Source organism: Phaethon aethereus (assembly GCF_964289735.1).
Source record: "Phaethon aethereus genome assembly, chromosome: 1".
NCBI lineage: Eukaryota > Metazoa > Chordata > Aves > Phaethontiformes > Phaethontidae > Phaethon > Phaethon aethereus.
In genome coordinates, this window is record NC_138575.1 from 40,482,242 (window position 1) to 40,495,536 (window position 13,295).

A 13,295-nucleotide genomic window follows, 5' to 3' on the forward strand; every position below is an offset into this window, starting at 1 on the left:
CGTGGCTCCCGCTCCCCGTCGGGGCTGCTGCCGAGTGCGGGCAGGGCCGCGGCGCCGCCGGCGGGGCTGTGCCGGGACGGGTGGGGCCACCGGAAGGCGCGAGCCCACGTGTCCCGGCGGGGGCGGGGGCAGGCGGCGGCGGCGGCGGCGGCCCGGCCGGTGCGCTGGCGGCCGGCGGGGCTGCCTCAGCCGCTGCTGCCCGGCGTCGCGGGACGCCATGGGTTGGATGCCGGCGCAGGGTCGGCTGGCGGCGGGACTGTTGGTGAACCTGGCGGCATCCATTTGCATCGTTTTCCTGAACAAGTGGCTGTACGTGCGGCTGGGCTTCCCCAACCTCAGCCTCACCCTGGTGCACTTCGCCATCACCTGGCTCGGCCTGTACCTGTGCCAGGCGTTCGGTGCCTTCTCCCCCAAGAGCCTACAGCCCGCTCAGGTGCTACCGCTGGCGCTCAGCTTCTGCGGCTTCGTCGTTTTCACCAACCTTTCCCTGCAGAGCAACACCATCGGTACCTACCAGCTGGCTAAGGCCATGACCACGCCGGTCATCGTGGTCATCCAGAGCCTGGCTTACGGCAAGACCTTCCCACTCCGTATCAAGCTTACCCTGGTGAGGAGGCGGGGGGGCTGAGGGGCGGGGGGGCCTCCCAGGACGGGCGGGCAGAAGGTTTCCCCTCCACCCCCGCCTGACCCGGCCTGACGCGACGCCTGAGGGCAGCGATCCGGTCTAAAATCATTCTCTCCACCGCTCCAACAGGTCCCCATCACGCTGGGCGTCTTCCTCAACTCCTACTACGACGTGAAGTTCAGCGCCCTTGGGATGGCGTTCGCCACCTTGGGCGTCCTGGTGACCTCCCTCTACCAAGTGGTGGGTAATGGCGGAGGGGACGGGGACGGGGGGAGAAGAGGGCGGGAACGCTGTGGTGGTGGATCTTCAAGCTGCTGTCCCTCGGTTAGCTCAGCTTTAAACAGCACCCCGCCTTCCAGGAAACCCTCCATCCTCCGTTATTTATTAAAAAAAAAAAAAATCTGTCATAATCCACCATAACCCCTGGTAAATTGTTTTATGGAAGTGATCGTCCTTGCTGCTAAAAACTGGGGTGTCGCCTTTAATGTGGTCATGAGCATATTTTCAAGGGGTGAAGATCATTTCGGTAAAACTCGGTTTTTTTAGAGAGCACGGATTTTCGCGTTGTGGAAGCAAGTGCCTTGTATTTGGGCTTTTCCCTATAAAGGACGTTTTCCAGTCTTTCCGTTAATCCCATGGCTTATCCTTGAGCTATTCACATTTTATCAGCATCCTTCTTCAATTTTGACTGTACACAGTCTAAGACGTTTTTGTAGAGGGTGCACTGATACCAAATACAGGCAGAGTTTAACCTTTCTGGCTGATTATCAGTGAAAAAATAGATACATTCAAGGACTGCCTTAGCCCTTTTTGCTGTAACATTGTATTAACAGCTCACGACCAGAACATTATTGGGCATGATTGTAAAAGCCTCCCAAATCAAGAGTCCACTCTCATGCTGATGTGATAGTCATCATCAATTTAAATGTGAATTTCTTTGTAACAGATGTACTGTGCTTGCAAAAGAAGCAAGACTCTTTGACCTGTAGTGTGCAAGATGATAAATAACAGTCTCTTGTCCTCTTATGGGGCAGGAGGAGGAGACAGATGCTGCCTAGTAACTTCAGGTGATGGTGCGTGTACTGGAGAAATGGTAGTACATGAGTGAAATTACCCTGTCGTTTAAAAAAAAAAATAGCAAGTTTATATTGTATATACTGGAATCCATATTACTGATGAATGAAATACTAATGTAAGCATCACTTCACTCTGATACAAAGGTGCATCCTTTTGCCTACAGTATCTATCTTCATATCTATAAATAACTAATGTTGTCTCTTAAAGCATGCTACATTGAAAATCCAAGTTACAGTCAATTATAGTCAATATTGAAATGAAATGCAGTAAATTTTGAATAAACTGGCAAAAGAAAGCCAAACATTTACTGGGTTTGTTAGCTTCTATGTGGATGAAAATGCAAAGGAGCAAAAGCAGATCTCTGCTTAGGCAAGGGTGCTCAGCTCCGTCATTGACAGGATCTGGAATTTGTCTCCAGAATAAAAGGGAGCTGGCATTTTCTTCCCAGCTCTGCTACTTTTTTCTTCTTCCTCAAGTATAATACCATACCCCCAAGCTATGGGAAGAGGAAAATTTAGGCACCTAAGGGGCGTTCCACTGCACTCTACAGCTTCTGTGCTTGTGTCTTTCTACAGGAGACAAACACAGAGGGCTGTGGTTAGGCAAAGGTGGAGGATGATGCTCAACAGTCCGTTTATGTAATATTGTCCACATGAGACTCCCTCTGTGTTAGTAGCCAGTTTGCTTTTGCTCACAATTTCCTTTTTTTTTTTTTTCCCCCCCACCCTCATGTTTAACGGCTTTCTCTTTTGGTTTTAGTGGGTAGGAGCTAAGCAGCATGAGTTGCAGGTAAACTCTATGCAGTTGCTGTACTATCAGGCACCAATGTCCTCGGCTATGTTGTTGTTCATCATACCCTTCTTTGAGCCAGTCTTTGGAGAAGGGGGAATATTTGGGCCCTGGACGCTTTCTGCTGTGGTAAGGCTTTTATTGACTTTATTTAAATAAATAATCATCATTGATGTAGCTAAATTTGATACTAAGATCTGTTTCTTTGTGAAACAGATTTTTGTACAGTCACTGACTATGATGAGATGAGGGGCATGTGCAAGAGAAAAAAGAGTTGTTGTGTCTGCCCTACTTCCTCCAAGAGGAGTCCATCTGTCAATTGATTTACCTCCTTATTCTTGTTTCTGTTTAGAGGGCATCTGAACAACAGGAAAATCTGACAAAATCCAGAAGCTTCCCCTAGTGTGTTAAATTAAAAATATGTAAGTGCCCTAGTTCCAGCTCTTACTGTCCACTCAGAAAAAAGATAAGCATGCTCACTTTTGACACTCTCAACTCCTCTTCTGTGGAAGGATGCCAACATTGGTTGTTCTCTAGAATTGCTAGTTTATTTTCACCAGGAAGGCTATAATTTCTCTCTATCCTTTTGTCCAAAAAAGAGCCAGTGGCATATTCTTACCACTGCTGATTGTGCCGCTCAGTGATGGGTCATTTTTTGTAGAGCTGCATTTTATGAATGGAATAGCAAGTATTCATAATAACAAAATCACGTATTTTTCCAAAATAGGGGTTTTTGTGTGACCATAAATAAGACTTTGTCTCAAAGGTAGAGAATACAACTTCTATGTGTATGAGTAGCCAGATTTTCCAAATCACTCTTAAATGTTCAGTGAGAGCAAAGGAGAAAAGGCTTGTGGTTATATCAGTATATATTTGTGGACATCATACCCTGAGCTACTTGTACACATCACCAGTGTCTGTACTGATTTGAAGCTGTTTCTATTTTTGTTCTCCACATGTTTCTCTTGCCTGATATTTCGCATTTGAAAAAGTAAAGAAAACTAACTAAATAACCTAAATATATCTACAAATGGTCAAAAGCGTGTCAGATTACTGACTGTGTCCATTAATCTACAGATAATGGTATTGCTGTCTGGAATAATAGCCTTTATGGTAAACTTGTCCATTTACTGGATCATTGGAAATACGTCACCTGTCACGTATCCTTTGTAACATTCATTTTTTGTCCTGTTTCCAGATGAATTATGTTAGCATTCATTTGGGCTGATTTACTGTGGGGAAAATTGTTTATTAACCTGCCTGCTTTATCTTAAATGATGAAGCTGGAAAAGCACATTGATGTTTTAGTGTATTGCGTTTCTTTGTTTGGGTTTGTATAGATAATGGCAGTTAACCTACTGATGTGATCTTCATACCCACAAAGAATATTTACCCACACTTTGGCTACCACCTTGAGGAAGTGTTGGCCTGTCAGTTCATTTGTAGTGTGCGATGGGCGAAAGGCTTTACGCAGAGGTTCATTTGCGTAGCCGCAGAGATGTGGGAAAGTTGCATGAGTTGAAGTCAATATGCCATACCGTTGCATGCTTTGGCTGTAATTAATGAAGTTCCAAAGTGTTTCTTTTTACAAAAAATAATACTGATATTTTCTGTTATCCTTAACAGATGTCTAGGTATAACATGTTTGGACATTTCAAATTCTGCATCACCCTCCTGGGAGGATGCCTCTTATTTAAGGATCCACTGTCTGTTAATCAAGGCCTTGGGATTCTGTGCACATTGTTTGGCATTTTAGCTTACACCCACTTCAAGCTTAGCGAGCAGGAAAGCAGTAAGAGTAAATTGGTTCAGCGTCCATAGAGCAAGGGTTTCTGGAAATTAATAATACTGTGAAGGAAAACAAGTATTTAAATATGCGTTGATTCTAGAATGCACAAAATTGCCTCGTTCATTTAGATCTATGGTTTTAGTTTAACTGCCGGGATCATTATTCCATAACTAAACCAAACAAACTGAATTATGTAAAATGCTGGGGTTTTGCCATCTCAGTACATTCTGTCATTTTCATTAAGTTTAAATGGTAACTTAAAAGAGAAGAAGGCACATGTCAAATTGCTGTGGAAATTGTAGTGAAGTAATTATATTTTTTGCATACAAATGAGATCATGATGGCTACAGTTATGATCCAGAGAAAGAGCAAGAAAAGGAATCTTGTCTTTGTGATCAGGCCAGTATTACTGTTGTGAAGAAACTTGGAGGCACTTTTATGCAGATGTTCTGGTATGTAGTGCTGTGTCTTCCTTTTTGTCTGGTGAGGGATGAAGAAGAAATATACTTTGTTTAGTAGTTTTATAAAGGGTCACCAAGCTTGTTCCTATTTCTTGTATGCTTTCATATGTATGTTTGGCTTCAACACATTGATAAATTTTGGCTGAAGAAAGTAGATAAACTACAGGTGGAGAGAGACTAGAGGAGACATTGGAAAACTTGAAGCCACAGGCCAAGCTATAGGAAAGTAGGAAATCAGATCTAAACAGTTCATCAGGACATTAATGAAGTAATTCATGTTTTAGAAAATTCTGTTACTGCTTTATAATTTTCTTTGTGCCAAAGCCAAGGTTTTACATGAGATATTGTAAATACTCGTGAGCCTAATAAAATCTCTGATTTTGTGGCAATAGCCAAATATTTTGCAGCCTGTGCACGCAGACACCCATACTAAAAATAGTCTCGGAGAAATCTTCAGAAAGGTCACCACCTGTAATGGATGTGGAGGTTGCCCGGTTCTCTCTCCTGCCTCCAACCCCAGCTCACTCTCTCCCACACCTCTTCCACTCCTTTCCTGAGTTACGTTCAGTGTGATGTGCAGATTTGTTGTTGTTTCGGAGGGAAGGCCCGGGGACTGTCTGGGCAGTGCTGGGTAGGCAGCATTTCCTCAGCAGCCAGTCCCTGGAAACTTATCAAAGTGACTGAAGAGTGTGAGGTGGGACCTGCTTCTGTTCTAATTCGGGAACTCTTTGAACATTATTTTTATGGCAGTATCAAGTGCTGATTTTGACAACGTGGAAGGAAGGAGAAGTCAAGTACTGCTCTATTTAAAAAAAAGAAAAAAATAACTGCTTTCAGAAAATCTGGTGGGAACATATGTTCGCTAGTTTTGCAGGGTTACAATTTATTTGCAGTATCTTAATCCTTACATTTTGGGGTTTGTTTTATCTTCACCTACCTCTAGCAGATTTAAAGAGGGGAATTATGTGAACAAAACCAGGTATTTTAAGTTTTACAACCACCAACAGAAGTGATACTTAGTTCCTCTAAGCTCTTTTTACAGTAGAGGTAACAAGTCTTTGTGTAAGAAACAATGCAGATCTCTCAAGCTTGTAAATTATTTATTCTGTTACAGAGTTCTTGATTTAAGAAAAAGTTATTTCTCTGTGTAGCCTAAGTTTACACCATAATACTCTATATTATTTCAGAGTTAGAGATACCTGAATAATTTTACATCTTTACCAACTGTGTCTTAGACATTGTACTGGTTCAAGGATAATTTTTTGTATGTTTTTATAAGTCTATAATTAGTTTAAAAATACAGCCTGGACTACTGAAAGATGTGTTCAGACAGGACAATCTCTGGATGCATATTCTTCAGTATCTACACTGAGAAAGCCATTTGCATTAATTTGTGCTGTGCACAAGTTCTTCTAAAATGTAGATAAGACTGCAAAGACTCTTAAAGTTAGAAAACAACAACTGAATTAGAAGCCTGTTTGACAACAATGTTTGGGATGAGACTGATGTAAAGTGGTAGAATGAACAAAACAACCATGTCTGAAAATACAAAAGACTCCTTACAGAGAGAAGCAGATCTGCAAGAGAAATTTAACAGTATCGTTAAAACAATACATTATAAATACAGTCTGTTGCTGGAATGTATAAGTCATGGAGGTCACTTAAGTGACATGATTTTTTTCATATGTTTGAGAACTCTCCTTTGAGATTTACCTGTTGTATCTAACAAATAAAGTATCTTGAACTTTGTATATGGCTCAAAAATTCCCGGAGGCTTGTGTAATCGTGAGATAAATAGATATTTGTACGTATTGTTTCTTTGGATACCATGTTGTAGGGTGGGAATAAATTTTTAGTCACTTGACTGATACCTGCTTATTGCAGGGGAGAATAGTTGTTCTTGTCTTCTTTTCATCTTCTGATGAATTGCATACACTTTAGGGGCCTACGTGTGTATAAGACAAAATGGTGCCACTTGGATTTCTGTCTATATAAGTATTTCAGTGAGTTTGCATGTTTTGGGGCTGAACTCGTGACACAAATGAGGAAGGCTGCTTGCCTCCTCTCCCCTGGGCAAATTCGGGGACCCACATGTATCTATGCAGATGCTTGCCCACTGACAAGCTGCCTGTTGGCTTTTCTTCACCATTTCTTTCCCCCATGCAAGTCTTTCCTGAATGTTCCAGTCTCTGCACATTCTCCATTTCTCTCTGTTCTGCACAAAGGTCCCCAGTGCTGAGGTTCCTTGGTCTCACCTTTCCCTATGCTAAAACTGTGCATGCTTCCCTTGCCCCTTAGCAAAGACCTGATGCTCATAGTGGTATGAAGTTAACTTATGATGCCAGAGTAGGGTAACTGGCACCAGCCAACTTCTTCCTTCACAGGCAAATGTTGAGTTATATGTTGGGGAACTGAATCTTTCTTCAGGAGATCATAAAACAACAAAGAGAAGGAAAGGGTAAGAGAGACTTCCAGTTTAGATGGTTTTACTACAGGCACTGTGATAATGTACTTGCCCAAACTCTTAAATCCTGAGGTAAAAGTGGAGTCTTATAAAAGTTACTGATACCTACCTGGTGGGAAACTTGTTTATCCCAGTTTTTACTACATCCCTTTAATATGTTTTCCTGCTAATTAGATGTATTTCATTCAGTTTTGGCTTTCCTGAAAGAGAAATCAGAGACTTGATGTCCTTAACAATACGTAGTCATCACCCTGTATGTTCCATTGCAATTGGAGCTGTACTGTACAAACCCTGGTGTTTACTTTCTGCTTTTCATTTTACTTCATACTCTACATATAACTAAACTGTGGTAACAAGATGGACCTTTTCTGTCATCAAGTGCTTTGCTGCTTATATTAGCATTCTTTACTTTAAAAAGCTACCATTAATGTAGTTAGTGTAGATTTAAAGTAATGGCATTTAAAAATTAGAGCAGATCCAGAGGATTCTGATTAAAATATGAGTGGTAAGTTATCTGTGCTAACCTTGTCCCTGAAAACACTTCAGGACAACATACACGAGGTTTTCTCACCTTCCACAAAGGAATAGGGAGTATGCCTTCACTTAGAGATACTCGGTTCAAAACTTTAACTTTGGTCCAAACTCGGCACTTTTTTGCCAGATTTTGCACCTGATTTTGTACAACTTGCTACGTTCTTGCAGGCTCTGGGGGCACTGTGCCAGAGGAGTTTTCCTGCTGATGGGTGAACAGCTACTCTGTTGGGCTTGAGGTTGAAGGAGAGTGATTTGCTGCTGTTGCATGTATGAAAAGGAGGTTTGTCTTGCAGGAAGTCTACTTTCAAGACAGAGCTGCCATTCAGCAGGAATGTATCCTCTCTCTGTCTCATTTCATGAAATGAATGCCCAGTGATGGCTTGGGGTTAAAGCAACATTAAAGCCTTGTTTGGGCTACCTGTAGGCTTTATTAAACTTTTTTTAAAATATTAGTGGTAGTGGTTAAGTATTAAGGTAAAAATCTCATTTTTATTATGTCTTGTATTATAGGAGCTTCAGAAGAGTGTTTTATAACATTTTAGAGTATGGCTAATGTCTAACCCATGTCCAGTTTGTCACATTTTCTGCAACATCTATCGAAAGGTAATGATGGATTTCATAACTGCCTGTATATATTTATACAGTTGGGCTGCTGAGAGGAGGCTGGCTCTTGAGCAATACTGTGCTACTAAATACGGACATACTGTTAATGTATTTAGCAATGATTTAGAAACCTCAAGCCTGAAATTCACCAATGTGCTTAGCAGGGGAGAAAGAAGACTGACTTTGATAAGTGAGAGATCTTTTTATCTTCTTGCTTCTAACAACAAACCTGAGGTTTGCAGTTTAACTCTAGCCCAGCCAAAACCACGACAGTATCCACCCCTTGTTCTATACCATCTATGTCATGCCCAGGTCCTACACTTTCCAATACGTTCCAGTTAATCACTGCCACTTTTCCTGTCTTTTGATAGATACACCCAGATTCCCTTAGTTTATGGGCCATCCCTTTAAAAAGTTCGTTGAGTTCATTTAGTCATGACTTGGGGCTCCATCTGTCATAACAGTCTCTCGGGGCAGGAGAGATGGTGTGTGGTGTGGGATTGTTGTATGCTGAAGCCAGTTCTGATTCTATCACCTCTGCTCTTTGTTCAGTTTCATTAAAGTTTATCCTTCATTAATCTGGATGGTTTTTACAACAATACTGTTAGTATGGCATATAGCAAGCACAGTGGTGATGACATGCAGTATTATAGGGAAACTAACATCATATAATTCAAATCATTGGCTGTTCTCCCCCAAAATCAAATCCCTTTGAGGTACACATCCGGCTTCCCCATCCTCCCTCATCACCCACCATGTGCACCCAGGTCCTCGAGCAAAAGCAATCCCATGAATGAGTTCGCCTTTTCCCAAGGTAGGAGTAACCCAGACTCTCTTCCCCAGCATATTTTTCACATGCACCACAGTGACTTTATCCCCTTCTACAGTATGTAAGAGTTTTGATTGGGCAGGGCCAGCTCGATTGACGTTTCACAGCCCTGCTACTACCTGGTTTGGGCCGAGGCTGGCAGGCACGCTCCAGCAGTGCTGACTAAGCAGGTGGCTTTTGCTAAATGTGTATCCCAATGTTTGAATGGCCCAGCACCTATTGTTCTTGGTATGGTCTTTAACAGCCCATTGTAATGTTTAATTTTCCCAGAGGATGGTGCATGATAGAGGATGTGATATACCCACTCAATGCCGTGCTCTTTGGCCCACGTGTCTATGAGGTTGTTTTGGAAACTAGTCCCATTGTCTGACTCAGTTCTTTCTGGGGTGCCACAGCCTCATAAGACTTGCTTTTCAAGGCCCAGGATACCATTCTGGGTGGTGGCATGGGGCGTGGGGTATGTTTTCAGCCGTCCAGTGGTTGCTTCCACCATTGTAAGCATGTGGCACTTGCCTTGGCAAGTTTGTGGAAGTGTGCTTTAGTCAATCTGCCAGGCCTCCCCATATTTCTGTTTCAGCCATTGTCCTCCACACCAGAGAGGCTTCAACCACTTGGCTTGATTGCAGTGCATGTTTCAGATCCATGGATAACCTATGCAATAGAGTCCATGGTCAAGTCCACCCCTCGATCTGTATGTTGCATCTCTTCCCTGATGGCCTGAGGTGTCATGGGCCCACTGAGCTATAAATAATTCACCCTTATGTTGCCAGTCCAGATCCACCTGAGCCACCTGCTCGTTGTTTTGATGTTCTTCAGTGGCCCGATTTGGGTACATGAGCATCTACATAGCGTACTTTTACAACCAAATTCTCTAGCCAGGCACCTATATCTTGCCATAATACAGCAGCCCAGAGCGGTTTGCCTCTGCACTGCCAATTAGTCTGCTTCCATTGCTGTTGACATCCCCACAGGGCATTTGCCACCATCCATCAGTCACTATGTTCTTCAGCTTCACCTTTCTCGTTCAGCAGTGCCTAAGGCTAGCTGTATGGCCTTCGCTTCTGCGAATTGGCTCAATTCACCTTGTCTTTCAGCAGTTTCTACGACTTGTCGTGCAGGACTCCATACAGCAGCAGCCTTCCACCTCCAATGCTTTCTCACAGTGCAACAGGACCCATCAGTGAACAGGGCATATTGCTTCTCATTTTCTGGCAGTTTATTATACAGTGGGACCTCTTCAGCGCACATTGCTTGCTCTTCTAGTGGTATTCCAAAATCTTTGCCTTCTGGACACTCCTTAATCACTTCCAAAATTCCTGGGCGACTGGGGTTTCCTATTCAAGCCCACTGTGTGATCAGTGCAACCCACTTACTCCACGTAGCATCAGCTGCATGATGTGTAGAGGGGACCCTCCCTTTGAACACCCAGCCCAGCACCTGCACTCAGGGTGCCAGGAGGAGCCGTGCTTCAGTACCAACCACTTCCGAAGCAGCTCGAACCCCTTCATATGGTGCCAATATCTCTTTTTCAGTCGGAGTATAGTGGGCCTTGGATCCTCTATATACCTGACTCCAAAACCCTAGGGGTCAACCTTGAGCCTCCCCTGGTGCTTTCTGCCAGAGACTCCAGGTGGGCCATTCTGCAGTATAGAGCCATCCCCTGCGGCGTAGAGCACATTTTTAACACCTTGTCCTGCCCAGACTGGCCCAAGGGCTACTGCATGAACTCTCTCCTGTTTAATTTGTTCAAACGCTTGTCGTTGCTCAGGGCCCCATTCAAAATCCTTCTTCTTCTGGGTCACTTGATAAAGAGGGCTTAGAATCAGACTGTAATTTGGAATATGTGTTCTCCAAACACCCACAGTGCCTAAGAAAGCTTGTGTTTCCTTTTTGCTAGGTGGTGGGGACGTAGCTGTTATTTTGTTGATCACATCCATTGGGATCTGATGACATCCATCTTGTCATTTTATTCCTAAAAACTGGATCTCCTGTGCAGGCCCCTTGACCTTACTTTGGTTTATGTCAAAACTGGCTTTCAAAACGATTTGGATTATTTTCTTCCCTTTCTCAAAAACTACTTCTGTGTGTTGCCCCATATGGTGATGTCATCAACGTATTGCAGGTGTTCCGGAGCTTCACCCTGTTCCAGTGCAGTCTGGATCAGTTCATGGCAAATGGTAGGGCTGTGTTTCCACTCCTGGGGCAGTCAGTTCTAGGTGTACTGGACACCCCTCCAAGTGAAAGCAAACTGTGGCCTGCACTCTGCCACCAAATGGATTGAGAAAAACCTGTTAGCGATATGGTGGTGGCGTACCACTTGGCTGCCTTTGACTTCAGTTCATATTGAAGTTCTAGCATGTCTGGCACGGCAGCACTCTGTGGCGGTGTGACTTCATTCAGGCCACGATAGTCTACTGTCAGTCTCCACTTGCCATTACACTTTCGCACTGGCCCTATGGGTCTGTTAAAGGGTGAGCGAGTCTTGCTGATCACCCCTTGGCTCTCCAGCGGACGAATGAGCTTATGGATGGGAATCGGGGAGTCTCCGTTGGTGTGATATTGTTGCCAGTGCACCGCTGTGGTAGCAGTCAGCACCTGTTGTTCTTCAGCCCACAACAGAAGGGTCCTCTGAGAGACCGGACAAGGTGGACAGCTGTTTAATTTCCTCTGTCTCCAAGGCATCTATAGCAAAAGCCCACTGGTACCCTTTTGGGTCCTTGAAATACCCTCTCCTGAGGTAGTCTATGCCCAGGATGCACAGAGCCTCTAGGCCAGTCACAATGGGGTGCATTTACCACTCATTCCCAGTTAGGATCACCTCGGCCTCCAGTACAGTCAGCTGTTGGGATCCCCCTGTCACTCCAGAAATACAGATGGGTTCTGCCCCTATATGTCTTGATGGCATTAGGATACACTGTGCACTGGTGCTTTATACTCCTGTGGGTCTGACATGTCAGGCCATCGAATCCACACAGTCCAGTAAACCCAGTTGTCCCTTTCCTCCACCTGGCTGGAGGCAGGGCCCCTCTAGTCCTGGTCATAATACTCGTTCACTTCTTGTGAATATTCATTCACTTCTTGTGAGTACGAATTAGGAGTCCCTTCATTAAAATCAGGAATAAGATCAGCCCTTCTGCTCTGCCTGGGAAGCTGCCCACTGGAAACTGGAGCAGCAATTTTCCTGGAAGAACCCCCTTGTGTGATTGTTTTTCATTGCAACTCATGTACCCTTGGTCAAGCATTGGAACAGGCTGCCCAGGGAAGTGGTGGAGTCACCATCACTGGAGGTGTTCAAAAAATGTGTAGATGCAGCACTTTGGGACATGGTTTAGTGGGCATGGTGGTGTTGGATTGACAGTTGGACTTGATGATCTTAGAGTCCTTTCCAACCTTAATGATTCTATGATTCTACCCGTGCCTCTGGAAAATCTACCTCCAGGTCGAGGTAGATTTTCCATCCCACTTCTTCTCGTCCTCTCCGTGATCATGCAGATGAAACCACAGGGTGGCCTGCGGTGTGTACCCACTATATCCTCCCTCTTGAGCAGAAACAGAGGGATGCTTACTCCTAATAGCTGAGATACTGGTTCGTACAGGTCGGGAGTAAAATATATCCTCTTTGAATTGCTGGAACTCCCGGACAGTTTCTCGGCTCATTATCTCAATCCTTCGTGCCCTATGTTGGGCACCAAAAAGGACTGTTGTGTAACCCAGCAGGTAGCTAAAACAACCACACAGCTGTTTGCTCACCACCACCCCCCAGCAGGATGGGGGACAGAATTGGAAAAAAAACCCAGCAGAAATTGTGAGTTGAAATAAAGACAGTTTTATAGGATAGAAAAAAAAAATAATAAAAGAATATACAAAACAAGTGATGAATGGCACAATTGCTCACCCCGTGCTGGACAATGCCCAGTTAGTTCCTAAGGTGCGGCCCCTCCCCAGCCAGCTCCCCCAGTTTACATACTGGGCGTGCCATCATATGGTATGGAATATCCCTTTGGCCAGCCTGGGTCAGCTGTCCTGGCTGTGCCCCCTCCCAGCTCCCCGCGCACCCCCAGCCCGCTCGCTGGCAGGCCGGAGCACGGGAAGCTGAACAGCCTGGAACGCTTAGCGACAATGGA

The 13,295-nt window shown here is 44.3% G+C and overlaps 1 protein-coding gene across 1 annotated transcript; it reads left to right on the forward strand.

Moving 5' to 3' along the window:
* Positions 1-217: 217 nt before the first annotated feature.
* SLC35E3 (solute carrier family 35 member E3) lies at positions 218-4,312 on the forward strand (the record flags this gene model as incomplete). Its single annotated transcript, XM_082006708.1, has 5 exons — positions 218-607; positions 755-865; positions 2,462-2,620; positions 3,569-3,651; positions 4,126-4,312. 5 exons carry the CDS (start codon positions 218-220, stop codon positions 4,310-4,312), a joined length of 930 nt encoding a protein of 309 aa, XP_081862834.1.
* Between the last annotated feature and the right edge of the window lie 8,983 nt (positions 4,313-13,295).